The 14,498-nt window shown below is 39.2% G+C and overlaps 1 protein-coding gene across 1 annotated transcript in view; it reads left to right on the forward strand.

Moving 5' to 3' along the window:
• ST8SIA6 (ST8 alpha-N-acetyl-neuraminide alpha-2,8-sialyltransferase 6) overlaps window positions 1-13,564 on the forward strand; it is a 42,034-nt gene extending 28,470 nt beyond the window's left edge. The window contains exons 6-9 of the mRNA XM_086741543.1: window positions 1,274-1,386; window positions 2,720-2,812; window positions 5,693-6,165; window positions 10,484-13,564. Of these exons, the coding sequence (XP_086597669.1) occupies window positions 1,274-1,386; window positions 2,720-2,812; window positions 5,693-6,161 (675 nt within the window). The 3' untranslated portion in view covers window positions 6,162-6,165; window positions 10,484-13,564. The remainder of the gene's footprint in view (window positions 1-1,273; window positions 1,387-2,719; window positions 2,813-5,692; window positions 6,166-10,483) is intronic.
• The last annotated feature ends 934 nt before the right edge of the window (window positions 13,565-14,498 follow it).

Genomic DNA, 14,498 nt, shown 5'->3' on the forward strand with positions numbered 1-14,498 from the left:
GCACACAGGAGCCCTCTTACCCGTCTCTGGCATTCTTGATTTGTGAGATCTCAGCTACCATGAGTCCAGTCCTTTTTAATGTCTCTGTGATTCACTAAAAACTTCATTGCAATAGAGGTTACGGTGGTTCCAAATTTAAACTGAATGAAAGAAAAATGTAGTATGTTTTATGTGCATATATACTTGCTAAGCTAGCCAGAGTTGTCTGGCCTTTGTTTTCCTCTAGTGTCTTTTCAGAATTTAACAAAATATTTGAACATGTTATTTTGTAATATATTACTAGGGAACGTGATGTCTTCCACTGTTCCCACACTTTTACCTTGTTCATAACAATGTCCCTTCCTGCTTCTCTTTGGGCAAGCTGATGAGAGAGTGAGGAAGGATAACACTTTGTGTAAGCAACTTTTGACTCCATTTTACAAGTGGGTTCAGTTTCTGCAGTCAAATAGCCCAGCTGTTGGTCTCTCTGTTGAATGTCAGTGCTCCCACAGCAAGAGGGGCTGAACAAGATGTATGAGGTGTTTCTGAGACCTTGGGATAACAGCCAACTGTATTAATGTCCACTGAAATAGCCAACAATTTACACTCATTTGCTAGGTTGTGATCTGTACTGGTTCACGAGTGGATGCACTTAGCTCCCGTTCGGCTTCCCCACCCAGGACAGCCACCTCTAACAAGAAAAGCAGTAGAGAGGGTGAACAGCCAGAAACAGCAACCTCTTCAGTTAGCCACCACATTAGCCATAAGTTAAGCCAGGACACATGATTATTCTTTACAGCATCTTAAGCTTCCCCTAAATTTGTTATTTTACATCCATTGTAATTCTGTGATGACAAAGTAATGAGTGTTTACAAAGTTACCTTCTATTAGCTGACAAAGTCAATGACGATGTGACAACCCCCCAGTCTGTTACAGTGCAAGGGAAAATGAGGAAATTTAAACTGTCTTTGGTACAAGTTAGTTCCTTGGCTTGCCAAGGATTTAGTCCACTATGAGATAATTTTTGTGTTAAATGTATTTAAAAGATATTCATATGGTTTTAACAATGCAGTATTATTCCCTCAAAGTCCAGTCGACAGAAGTCACAATTCTCAGTGTGTTGGTGCCTATTTTTGGCTCTTGGCTCTCCAGGCCTGGCAGCCCTGTCTGCTAAATGGTGAATGCTTTCACTGGGATTTACCGGATTAAACCTACAAGGACAAATGACTAAAGATGTGAAGAAACAATCAAAAGATTTATGAGGCATTGACTGTGTCTTTTTGTTTGTTTGCAGTCCTCTCCTCTTTCAGCCTATCCCTTCAAGACCTGTGCCGTGGTTGGAAATGGAGGCATCCTGAAAAATTCCAGCTGCGGAGCTGAAATTGATCGTTCTGACTTTGTGTTTAGGTAAGAGCTGCTTCATCTTACTGAAGAGTGTCAAATGTTTCTAAAAACTTGGCAGGCTTGGAAGCATGCCAGCGCTGCTTTGTAGCAGGGAGGAAGGATCTTGACAATCCTTTATTTCTGCCTCTCTAAGGATAGTTCTGCTTTGTAGATTTCAGAACGCTGCTTCGTAAGTAAAGAGAGGACTGTATAGATACATGTATGATCTATGATTGCAAAGATACCTTGCCAGTGGTGTGAAATGTGATTACTTGAGAACCTGAAATTTCTATTCATTTAACATCCTTTAGGAAAGGGAACTTTTTTTTCTTCTTTTTTTTTTTTTTTTTTTTTTAGGTCAGGAGGAGAGAATAAAGAATACCCTGGAATTGAAATAGGAAAGATTGGTGTTAAATGTCACATGTTTACCTTTACCTCTGGTTTAACAAAGGGTTTCCTTAGCCCTAGGTTGGCTCCCTAGTGCAGTTATTTAACTGCCTCCGTATTTGTCTCATCTTGTGTTAGCCATCTGAAAAATTAGGCAGCTAATTCTAGTAGGTTTTTTCAGCTCTCTCTGTAGATTGTGGAGCAAACCAGACATACTCAGAGCATAATTTGGCCCACTGTCTTCTCAGTACGTGACTCTCAATTTCTAGTTCCTGCAAGGGAATGGAGTAACCAAGTGAAGATTCTTCTCTCAGTGATGTCCAGTCACGTAGTCTGCTGCATTTTGTTTCCTTTCCTGATTTTGACTAATATTTGGGCTTTTCAAATTAAAAAAAAAAATCATTCAAGTTAAATACCTGTCTTAATAAAAATGGGAAATATACATACTAAGATGCTAAACTTACTGAGTGACAGACTTTTTAAAAATGCTTTCTTTATCTGTTACAGAAACCACTGTTTCTGAAGTCGGGCGAGTTACGCTGTTGTTGTCTCATGAAACAGCAGTCAACACTGCTGTGCAAGCTGAGGGACTGGTGTCACTCAGACTGTTTTTAAACAGAAAATAATAGAAGACTTTCAGAATAAATGCATTGCTTAGGCAAGAGGGGCAGTATTTTTAGCAGCAAACATAGGGCATTCATAGACTTGAGTCCTTCCAGGATTTTAACTTTGCTCCTGGTTTGTGAGATGATTTGTGAAAATGAGCTCTCTGTGCCCTATTTTAACCATCTGTACAGGAGATTAAATATTTTTACTAGAAGTGCTGTAAGCCTTATTTAATATTTATAAAGTGCTTAGAGATCCCTGGGAGCTGACGCGAAAGTGTCATTGCACATGAGAGGAATTTGCAAATAATAACGGTAAAGCATTTCTGGTGCACATCTGTTTAAGTAAATGTTTGCAATTTCAGGTGTAACCTCCCTCCAACCACAGGAAGCATTAGCAAAGATGTTGGCAGTAAAACAAACCTTGTGACTGTTAATCCGAGTATCATAGCTCAGAAGTAAGTACTACTGCAAATCCGTTTCTGTGCAATATTGTATAATTGTTTGACATGATTTGGATTTTGTTGGAAATCCATTGGGATACCAGCATAGAGAGCAGTGCATGCAGATTACTTAATTAAGCCTTAGTTTCCGTGTAAAATATGTACCAGTTTAAATGGAAATCTGTTAAACCTGGCCTTTTTTTTTGTAGGAGAAAGGAGTCTGCAATACCCAGATTAGCAAGTCCCTCGGTTGGCACCAATCCACAATTTATGGCAGAGTAAAATTGATGATTGCCTCTTCTTTTTCCCCCCATGACACTCATGACCCCCAACACAAGAAAGGAATTGTAATCATAAATCAGGAAATCTTGGAAATGTGTGTCTGACTCTATCAGTAGGACTGTAAGCACGTGTTCTTAGGTAATGCGCTTAGATGCTGTTCTGATGAAGGCTATTTCCTGAATGGAGGCCCGATTTCTGTTATCCATTTTCTCAATCCATATGAAAGCTGCTCTCACCCTTTTTTCTCAGCAAAGTTTTTTTTTTTTTTCCTCCACCGTCTTCTTCAAGAAAATCTAATAAGGCCAGGCTGACTAATCTGACATCTTCAGCAGGCTGAAACTGCAGCTTATCTATGAAAGGGACTGCTGTGGCATGTTATTTACTGCTTACTGGTCTTACTGTATGTTATTGTCTGTCATATCTGTATTTGTCAAATAGACAACATCAGGCAAAGCTTTTTTTTTTCCTTTAAAGGGACAAGGAAAAAGTACAGTAAGCACAGAAATTACTAACAGGCATTTGTCTTTGATTCAAGGATAGAACTTGATTTTTTGCAATGAGTACTAACTACCTTGATGCTTATCCAGACCTTTTCGACATAAATGAAGATGAATTATTGCTTCTCCAAAAATATACTTAGCTCATTGATGTTAGCGGGGCTGCATAAGAATATATGGAAGGGAAGCTTTGTCCAGTGACTCAGCATCATTGCTGACTGCTGACCTGACCCACAATTTTTCTGGGCTTGATCAAAGTGTTCTGCCATAGCTGCACTCATTTTTTAGCCAAATTATGGCACACCAGGGTTAACAGGAGTTACTCTGAAGGAAACAGGAGTTAAACCTGTGTGAGGATGAAATGAGATTATGAGAGGACTTTTCAGAGAGTTCTGTAAATGCTTTTGAAGGAGAAGCAGGAAGCAACTTGGCACCACTTGGCAGAACAAAGTTTATTTCTTCTCTCAGAAGACCTATTCTGACTTTATTCACTTTAATTTATAATTCTGTGTTTGAGTACTGTGTTAATCTGATGTTATTGTTGTTAAGATTAATCAGCTTTTGAGCTGTGTCTGTCAGGGTGCACAATGTAGGTGAACTCTCTTGGAGGAATAAAACACAGTTCTTAATGTCCTAATGGACCTGGGCTACGCTGCACCTTGCAGTGGCAGAGCTGGAAAGGAAAACAAGGCGAGGTTGAGTTCTTCAGGCTTCTAAGGAAGAACAGAGATCTGAATTCTGTCCTGAAGGCTCTTTATATACTTTACACTGAGCAGAAATAAAGAAAATTCTCGGAGTAGAAGCCAAAAGTTCACCCTTCAGCCACTTTTCTTAGATATAGGCTCAGGCGTTCTTTGCTTGGTTTGGCAGGCACCCAGGGCCAACAGGAGAGGCTGAGTCTAGTGGTAATGGCACTTTTCTGGGAAGCAGAAGCTGTAAGTTTGAACCCCTTCAGGCTGAGAAGGGGTGTTTCACTCCTTGCATGAGTTCAGTTGTGCAAGAGGTAACTGATAACTCCTCCACGAGAGTTTTGAATGGAAATGGCAGTGGCTGCTGTCCTCTGTCGTGAAGCGCTGCATGAGAAGAGGATTTGAACCTACTCAAGTTGTGAAAAGAAATGAAACCAAGTTTTCCAGTTTCTGCTGGAGCTGTTTGTGAAGAGTGGACTCTGGTAGCCCTTAAAAGGTGACAACACACTGCTCAAATAGACAACTACCTGCAAAAGGGAACTTCAGCTTTCAATCCCAAAGGGTGTGCAAGCACCATATGTTCAAGTGATTCAGACAACTCAGATCTATAGATGAAAAGAGCTGAGTGACCCCTGTGTGTCTTGTATCACTTCTTGGATGACTCTGGAAATTCACTATTCAGTATTTGGGAGCATGGAATTTTCCAATGATGTGAACTAAGTCTCTTTGAGGGTTGTTGGGGAATCAAAGCATCTGAGGATAAACTCTCTTCATTTGTGAAGTTAGATCTCTAAGTCTTTACAGATCTCCATGTGTTCCCTTTGTAGTCGAAGGAGATAAATAGACATGCCCATATTTTCAGATATTTTTAAAGTATATCAAAAGCAGCTAAGACCCCGCAGAACTTGAACACACCCTGATCTTTAACACTCCAGGATTGCTCACATGCATACTTGTGTTTCCACACAGGGCAGATACCCAGATTTTGAAGAGAGGTTATTGTATACCTATTGATCTAAGAAACACATTTCACAAACACATGCAGTACATATCACAGTGTGTGTATTTTTAAACAGAGAAAGTATAAATACAGAGGGGTTTTTTTGCATTCTGCTTTGAAATTTTTTGAGTCAATCGATTCTGTAAATAGGACCTGGTCTCATTAGCAGTGAATTTGATCTGCTTCAGTATCTCCTATATTGCCAAATCAATCCTATGAAGTGTGCTCTTATTATACAATAAAACCAGAGATTTGTAACTGCACATATGACAATGTGTAACCAGGTTGGTATAGATTTGCAATACTGAGGTAGTGTAGCAGAGTTCATAACTCATATATGCAAGCACAACTGTGCTGTTTTGGTCTGTAATATTTATATCAATAGTACATTCCGTTCACTCTTTTCCTAAAATGTTGTACTTTGCAGATACAACAAACTAAATGAAAAGAAGACAGAATTTCTGGAGAACATAGCTGTCTATGGAGATGCTTTCCTTTTATTACCAGCATTTTCCTTCAGAAGCAACACAGCCACTTCTTTTAAAGTATATCACACTCTGCAAGAGTTCAAAGCAACCCAAAGGGTGATATTTTTTCACCCTACCTATCTGAAAAGTCTTGCCCAGTTCTGGAGAACTAAGGGTGTGAAAGCCTACCGGTTGTCATCTGGTTTTATGATCACTAGTGCTGCTCTTGAGCTGTGTGAGAATGTGAAGCTCTATGGCTTCTGGCCTTTCTCAAGATCCACAGAGAAGACGCCAATCAGCCACCACTATTACGACAACCAGCTACCTAAACCAGGTTTCCATGCAATGCCCAAAGAATACAACCAGATCCTTCAGCTTCATGGCAAAGGCATTTTGAAGTTGCAGTTTGGTAAATGTGGATCAGACTAAAAAGGTAGGGCACATTCTTACCACATAAACCATCTTTATTTAAATAATGTGCCAAGGGAAAACTTGTTTTGCGCACAGTGTGGGTCTGTTCTTCCTTAGAGACATTTCTACCTTACACTTAGTGAAAGTTATGTTCATAAATTAGTGAAACGTTGGAGTTTTCTGAATAAATGTAATGTACCACAGAGTTAGGAAGTTATTTCTAATTATGAACTTTAGATGGGGAGCATAGCTAAATACATATGATCACCGTAATTCACAGTCAATCAGTAGTGTCTCCTTATCTCAGATGTACGTCTCTACCAACCTATGTTTGGTTTGGTATCAATTCCCATGAACCAGCCTCTGCTGTAAATTGCTTTATTAAAGGTAGTCACATACTATGATCTACAGGAGAAGACACCTCATCCTAGCACAGCCTTTCCAGATGTATACAGAGGCCAAAGTAAGGACTAAGATTGCCCCATGAAGCGGTAGCATGTGTATGCCCCCTTTTTCCCTCTTGGTAGGTAAAGATAAGTTTAGAGCAGCATGCTCTCGCAGCCCTGGGCTGAAGAACAGCTTGTGGACAGCAATGAGGAAGCTGCCATACACTATAGCAGATTTTGCTGAGGATTTTACCTTGGGGCAGCTCAGAATCTGGGAGTTACAAATATAGGATGAAGTGCCATTCCCTTTCCGTGGTCCTTTCTGAGTCTCCCATCCCCCTTGGACCTCCACCTTCTGTGTATTGCCTCAGAGAAATGCAGAAGAGAGTCTGGCCTCTGACCTTCAGCCAATTTTACCGTGTACAGAGTACAAATGACTTTGAAAATATTTGCCTGCATGTTTTCAATCTTGATTTGCCCTCTTGACAAAATAAGACCTATTTATATAAATACTTCTTCATCTTTTAAGCTAACTCAGAAATTCCCCAGCTCACAATACTGTTGTCACATTTGCCTTTCACAGAACTCCCTTTTTCCAGGGGGTTCAAGTTAATGTAACAGTAAGTGAAATCTGTGGTAGAACTACCATTGTATACAATATGCTTTGATTGGACTGATGTAATCTCACAACTGTATTACTCAAGTTAAGTAAATTAAAATAGCATCATCTTGTTTAAGACAGAAATTTTAAGTTCAAAAGCTAAAGGCTTTTCTTCTAGCTAGGTTCTGAAATGTATTTGACAATATTCTTTGATGGTATTCAGAAAACATGCTATCAAAGATACATTCACACTTGGTTCATCATCAGAGACTGCTATGTTTTAAACTAGCAGATTGCTAGTACCAAGAAGGCACAATTTTATTAAGTTACAGTTTATTTGAAGAAATAGAAAAGTAAACTGCTTTCATATATTATTATCATAATATAAAACATGTGAGAAGGGACCTAGAAGCCATCTAATGAATCCATTCTCCTAGTCCTTGGCAGAAAATTGCCTAGGAGGAGATGTATGTCTATGCAGTTTCATGTGGCTAAAGTATACTTTTTTGCTTGTGAAAAGTTGCAGCACGTTGGAAAGGTTAAGAAATACATAATGTATTTTTCTTAGTGGCTAAGCTGTTTATACCCTGCAGTTTCCATTGTATTTATTCTTCCTATAATATAACTCGCTGGAGACATACCATGTAATTTTCAGCTAGGAAAATGAAAGGCAGCTCTTTATGAATATTTAATCTAGAGGGAAACAGAGAGAAGCCACAAAAATGTTTAAGCATCTGTTTGGCTTAATTAAATGGTGTCCATGCTTGATAGACTGAAAATCACTTCTGTGGCTGAATTTGCAAAATAAGCTGTAAAGAAAAAACAACCAGAAGGGTAAGTTCTGCTGCCCTAAGATTTTTCTCCACTATCAGTTACTTACAAAGAGAAAAGTTATCCCTTTAAAACCAAAGAAATTAAATGCTTTCAGTATGAGCTACCATTCTGCTACTATTATCAACTATTAGAGATAATTGAAATTCTATAATGAGTGTATTTCACTGAAGATGACCTTTTCTAAAAATTGAACAATCTCCTTTCTCTTTTCCATTTTCCTTTTATATTCTTCTCCCCGCTCCACGCTCTCCCCCTTTAGTGGGTAGCTGAAGGTTCCTCACACCACGGGGTGCCCACAGAAGTCTCAGGCAGCACTTCCCTCACATGTTACTGGGACACAAATGTTTGCTGCTGTAAATAAGAAGTGAAGAGAGCTGCTCTGCTGCAAGCACCTGCATTGCAAGCAGGTAGCAGGTTCTGGAAAGCATAACTGCATCTCAGTGAATCATTTTGGCAGTATTGCTCCTAAACACCATCTTTGCCGTTGTAAAGGTCAACTTTACTTATTGGATAGAGGGAATTGTCAGGTATGAGAGCCCCACAGAGCTGGTGCTGAATAATGTGGGAAAATCCATCTGCCTTAATATCCACTCCTGCACCCTTGTGATTATGCTCAGCAGACATGTGTGTCTTTGCTAAAGTAGATGCGTACCTGTCACAGATGGTAAAATGGAAAATGAGACTACAGAAAAATCTTGTAATGTAATTAAAATAATGATCTTTATTACTTTGTATTAAATTACCAAATCATTCTTGCTATGGCCCTGCAGCTGAAGGAAGTCTTGTTTGTTCATTGCTTTAACCTGATAAGCCTGAAGGGCATGTCATCAGCTTCAAGTAAACAGAAGTTCAAGGAGGAGAAATGGCTTGATTCGTATTTAAAAATAGACAGAAAAATCTGATTAGAAAAATTGTTGGATGATAAATTAATCAGACTGGCAAAAATTTGATTGCCCAGAAGCCTGGTTAAAATGCAAATTTTTTCTGACCAAGAATCCGTCAGGTTTTCTGCTTGCTAGAAAGAGACAGCTGGGAAGATGAGTAGGTTTTCCTTTGACATGCAGCACAGTAACATTAAGCAGCTGCTCAGAGGAGCCAGTCAACAGAAAAAAAAATGTAGAAAATAAAGAGTGAGATTGAGACTCCCTGAGCCAGAGGAAGAGAATAGTGCTCCATTATCCAAGCAAAAGGACAGAAGGAGGAGAGCTTGAGCAGGGGTGTGCTGGTGGTTAAGGAGTAAGAACTGGTGAACCGTTGGCTGAGTGTGAATGTATCTTACCTGGAAAGTAAAAATTGGGACTGGGCTTTTAATCAGATTATTAAAAGCCATCTGGTTCTGATAGAGGGAGCAGCAGTGCAGCCCTGCGCTCAAGGTGGAGCTGGCAAGGCAGAATCCTGTAAAGCAGGCAGCTGCCTGCTTTCTTGCTGAGGAATTAACATCAAAGAGAATAATGCTCTGTCAGTGTGTGATGTCTTTTTAATCTTGAAAGTTGATACAATCCAAACAAGTGATAAATACTGTTATAAATAACCTATTTATAAATATAATTGTTATAAATAACCTATTTATAGCAGTAAGAAACCAACATGAGCTTAAATTCTGCTGAAATTCTTCTATGCTTGTGGTGTCTCAATGTAGCTAGAGAAATATGAACTGCACCACAATTCACTTTTAATTACCTTGAGAAAAATGATACCACATTTTGAAAATAAGAACACCTCTGGGTTCCTGTCAGGCAGCCAGATTTCAGCCTATCCTTGACTTGGACAAATATTATCCAGCATTAAATTATAGATGTATACAATGTTGAAAGAAAGGTCTTCTGCTTTAGTGCCCATGCAGTACAGCTTTGCTCATGTGTTCAGCCACTAACTAAGTTTAAGTGTTAAGAATAATGTCAGTAATGAAACAAGTGGAGATAAGTTGCTTTTGGTTTACTTAAGACTCGCTAGAATAGAAAAACACAAATTAAATCAAATTAGGATTTATGTTAGATTTCATTTTTCATTTCAAATGAAAAAGTATTTACAGATCTAGAAGGGTTTGGTTTTGTTTTTCCACAGCAGAACTAGCCTGTTGAAGAAACAGAATCATTTAAATCTGTAGCTATTTCAAATTATGATTAAGAGAATGTAATTTAGAACATATCCATATTCAGATTAGTAGTGGATGTGTCCCATGAAGACGTGAAGACACTGGTTAGACCCAGCCTTGGTTAGCTTAGGAAGCCTGAAGTGGGTGGTGCAGGTGGGGTGAGTGTGAGCAGTTCTGGGGGTGTTCCAATGAAGGAGTCCTCCTTTAGAAAGAGCAGGTGCCTGAGCTACATCACTAGCAGTCCAGCTTAACGGGGAGAATTTTGTGAGCCTATGATACTGTATAATAAATGTCATAGATTCCCACTCTGAAATCAGGCTGACAAAGCAGATGTGGAAGGACATTTGGCTTGTTTTGAATATAACAATCAGTTTTCCTACTATACAAGAAAGATCAATAACATGTTTTATTGTTTTAATTCCAGGGTGATGATCCTAAGGAGACAATTTGTGTATATCTCAGCAGTTCGGTGTTGGATTTGGTCTGATGTGATTTTGTGAGCATTAAACTGCATTATTACAATAGAGAAGTATTTTACACCTGGGGAGAAAGGAAGTGATTTTTCACACAGTGACTGCTACATTTCTGAATTTTGAGTAATCATTTTTTTAAAATACAAAATAACATTTATTTGGGAAATTCTGAAACTCCTGACTATTGGTTTAATCATAGCAAAGCACAATCTCAGGATGGTGGCACTATGTGACATTCGTCATGTTTTGCTTCTTAAAGTATCATTAAAACATTTTGACATAAGATCCCTGGTTTTGTTAATGTCACATAATACAGGCAGTAGTCTCTGTATGGTAGCTGCATGAGTTGCAGTGAACATTTTCAATTAAGACTTTGATCCTATAAACTCTAGCATTTGTCTACATGAGAAAGGTGACGAGAAGAGCTACAGAGGAGTAATTAATTCAAAGCCTTGTCATTCTTAGTTTGTCCCAGAGTGTACAGATGAAAAAATTCCTCGGGTTAGAGATACTCAAGTGGTTTATGGAATTTCATTTTGTGGGCAGTAGATAATGCTGTGGATTTAATGGGATCACTCATGTGAATTATGTTAATTTTGTGAACAAGAAGGACCAGAGTGTATAATTGTTTTTAAACCTCTCTTCATGCTTGTGTTCCTGTCTAAGGCCCAGTTCAGCTCCAAATGAGGACAATAAACTAGGTTCCATGCTGCAATCCCCGGAGTTCTGGTAGGGTGTGACTTTGCACACATTCCTGCAATCCCAGATCTGTATCTCGGCTGACGTAAGAGATGGACCTTTCATTAGAAAAATGATTGGTACCAAATCTACCATTTCTTCTATTTCTTTTTCACCTAGCATAGCTCCTATCTATATGTGACTACAGATAAGGAAACTGTGCTAAGCATTATTTGAAGAATGTTCCTCTTACAATCAACCCCGAGTTCTTCTCCTATACCAGGACATATGAGAAAAGACCCTACAGTCACTTAATTTAAAACCCATACAGTTCTTCTGCTTTACATTTCCATATGGTCAGGAATACCTGTGGAGCAACATCCTGCAACAAAAGAAAGTGAAATATCAGCCCAATGGAAAGAATCATGTTAACATTTACAGGAGCTGTGACAAGCAGTTTTCCCCTGGCTATGGCTGCTTGTATGTTATTGCTTATGTGTTTTACTGCAGGAAAAAAAAAACAACCAACCAACCAAAAAAAAAAAAAAACCCAACAAAAATTTGTAATAACTAGTTTCTGTTAGAAGAAGAGTTTCAGTGGCTTTTTTAAGAGTCTATTGAACGATCAGTTCAAAGATAGAGTGTCCTTCTTCTCCTTCTTTTACAGTCAGATACTATCGGAGGTTCTGTTTGCTAAAACTCCTTTTGCCACTGTAGCATTAAATCCCCAATCAGCTGATTTAAAGAGCATTCAGTATTCCACTCATTGAGGATTATATCTGAAAAAAAAAATCCTACTTAAATGAATTGAACCTTTTAAAATAAGGTTAAAAAAAAACTTTTAGACTGATACTTTATCAGAGCATTTCTATATTGTTGTAATATTTGAAAGCTTACCTTGCAGCACTTTTATATTAACATAAACAATCCTGAAAATATTAGAATCAATTGTTATGGCTCCACATCTGTTAGTTGAAACACATTCAGCATCTTGATCCATTTCCAGGATAGTGATATCAGAATCCAATACTACTCCTGCCTGAGCAGAGATGTCAATAAATCCTAGCTGCATGTACCAGAAATGAAGTAAATTTTTGGCAAAGTAAAGTTTTAAAAAATTAGATAGTGCTTAGAGGCATTGAATGACACCGCTAATACAGGAGTGGACCTCTGAATGTCAGTAGGGCTTTTAACAGAAACAAAGACATCAGAATTGAGTTGATGGGTACATCTGCGTTACCAGCTGGTGACTGAAAGGAGTGAGCACAAGGGTTTGATTTACTGTGATCTGTTATGGTTCCAGCACCACACGTCCACATTTTTTCGTCACTAGCAGTGAAATTTGTGCCAGTTTCTGGCCACAGGCATCTGCTGCTTATGTGCAGAGAGCTGGCTGCTGCAAGACACTGCATCCATGTTACGAGTGTTATGGATGATTGCTTACTGCAAGACCCTAATTATAGATCAGAGTCAAATTTGCTCCCAGAAGAGCTCCTCCTACACCATAAATCACACACGTAAACTGCCCCTGAGTGTTTGTAGCTGAAAGCTGTGCAAAGTGATGTACTTGTCCTTTGGGTGATGCAAACAGCCCAGCAGGAGAACCACATCATATTTCATCTGGGGAGACAAAGACACACCGGTGTTCAGGCAAGGGCTGTCGTTTATTCCAGTCTGGTGTAGTGCAATGAGATTATATTGGCTGGGTAGCAGCTACATGGCTTGACTTGGAAAAAATCGTACATCTTTTAGAGATTGAGAGGTTCTTGAATTCTGTCTAGAACAACTGCAAGTGCTTTGCGTGTACGTAGAGGCGAGGCAGATCATTCATTGCTCAGATTAAATTCAGTGAACTACTCGGCATGAGTGAAGTGGCAAAACCTGGTTGTGTGTAAGTAGAAGATGTGGAGGGGAAAAAATGAAATCTATTTGCAGTGGTGAGGCAACTTTTTTCAAAAGGGTCTGTTAGTTAGGACTGTATTGCATTATCTCAGTGAATAAATATATACAGTGTACCATGACACACCATAAAGAGCTGAAGTTACTGTGTTTCTGGACTATTTCTGTGCAGCTGTGTTATTTATAACACACGTGTATTAGTACCTGGAAAGGTTATTCAAGAGGGCTTTAGACGAAAAGAAGAAACCTATTGTAGTTTCCTTGACAAAAAGAGGTCTTGACTGAAGGAGTGTGATGTAGCACTCAGAAATGAGAGCAAACGGAAAGCTCTGTAACACGGACAGACACTTTGACTTTTTAGCGCTGTTTCAGCAAAGTTTAAACTTGACGTTGACCTGAAGACCTGATCCTCTGTGCTCTCAAAGCTCTCAGTGATTTGTGTGGAGCACAGGACTGACAAGTATTCCTACAAATACTCTTAATTCCTCCTAGAATAAAAATATGCGCTATTAGACTTTGGATTAAGAACCTATTTTTAATGTTGCTTTCTCAGGCCTTGCTCCAGCCAGGAAGTTACGAGGAGATGTTAATTGCATCCACTCCACAGGAGTGCAGACCTTGTACTCGGCTTTATTCTAGTTACCGCTGCTGTGTGCTTGGTGGGTACGTCGTGTTAATTTGCGCACAGGCTGGGCAGGTTGATAGCGGAGTTCCTGTGTGACACGGTGCAGTTGGATTGATCAAGACTTGCTGAAGTACACTCACTGTGGCAAAGGATGTTTTCTCAGGTAGCCAAATAAATTATTTCTCATTTGTTTTACATCTGTAATTTCTCATTTATTTTACATCCGTGCCAGATGAATAATGATGAATAAACAGATTTTGTACCTGGCTGGGAATGTTTGTGACACATGTGCAAGACCGAGCCAAGTGCAGTTTTGATTAAGGATTCTTGACCAAATGTTAAGAAAGGCCTTTCAGTTCCCTCTCCTTCACATGAGGAGTAAACATTTTTAGGGTTTGTGGGCTTCCAATGCTGTCACATGCTGTGGAGTGAATATTGAGATTAAATAGTTTTCTAAAGATAGAAACACTGACAACGTGCTAATAGTTCCACTGTACCTTTGCAGAGGCTGGCAGTGTCCTTGCACATGACTGCTTCACAGCATCGTTAGACTGAAGCCTGCTTGGCTGCTTCTATGCCTTTTTCCCCTCTGAATCTGTAGTATTTCATCTGCCTTTAGGGTCCAGTGCTGCCTCAGGCTGGTAATTCCTCCTCCCCCTGTGGGGCGTTATGTAGTCCTGTTTAGTGTCTGCTAGGGAGTTTCTGTGGCAATGAATCAGGTGCTGCTATGCTTGCAGCATAGTAAAACATACTTAAAATGGCTC

This window comes from Chlamydotis macqueenii, chromosome 2, assembly GCF_036417535.1.
Source record: "Chlamydotis macqueenii isolate bChlMac1 chromosome 2, bChlMac1.mat, whole genome shotgun sequence".
Classification (NCBI taxonomy): domain Eukaryota; kingdom Metazoa; phylum Chordata; class Aves; order Otidiformes; family Otididae; genus Chlamydotis; species Chlamydotis macqueenii.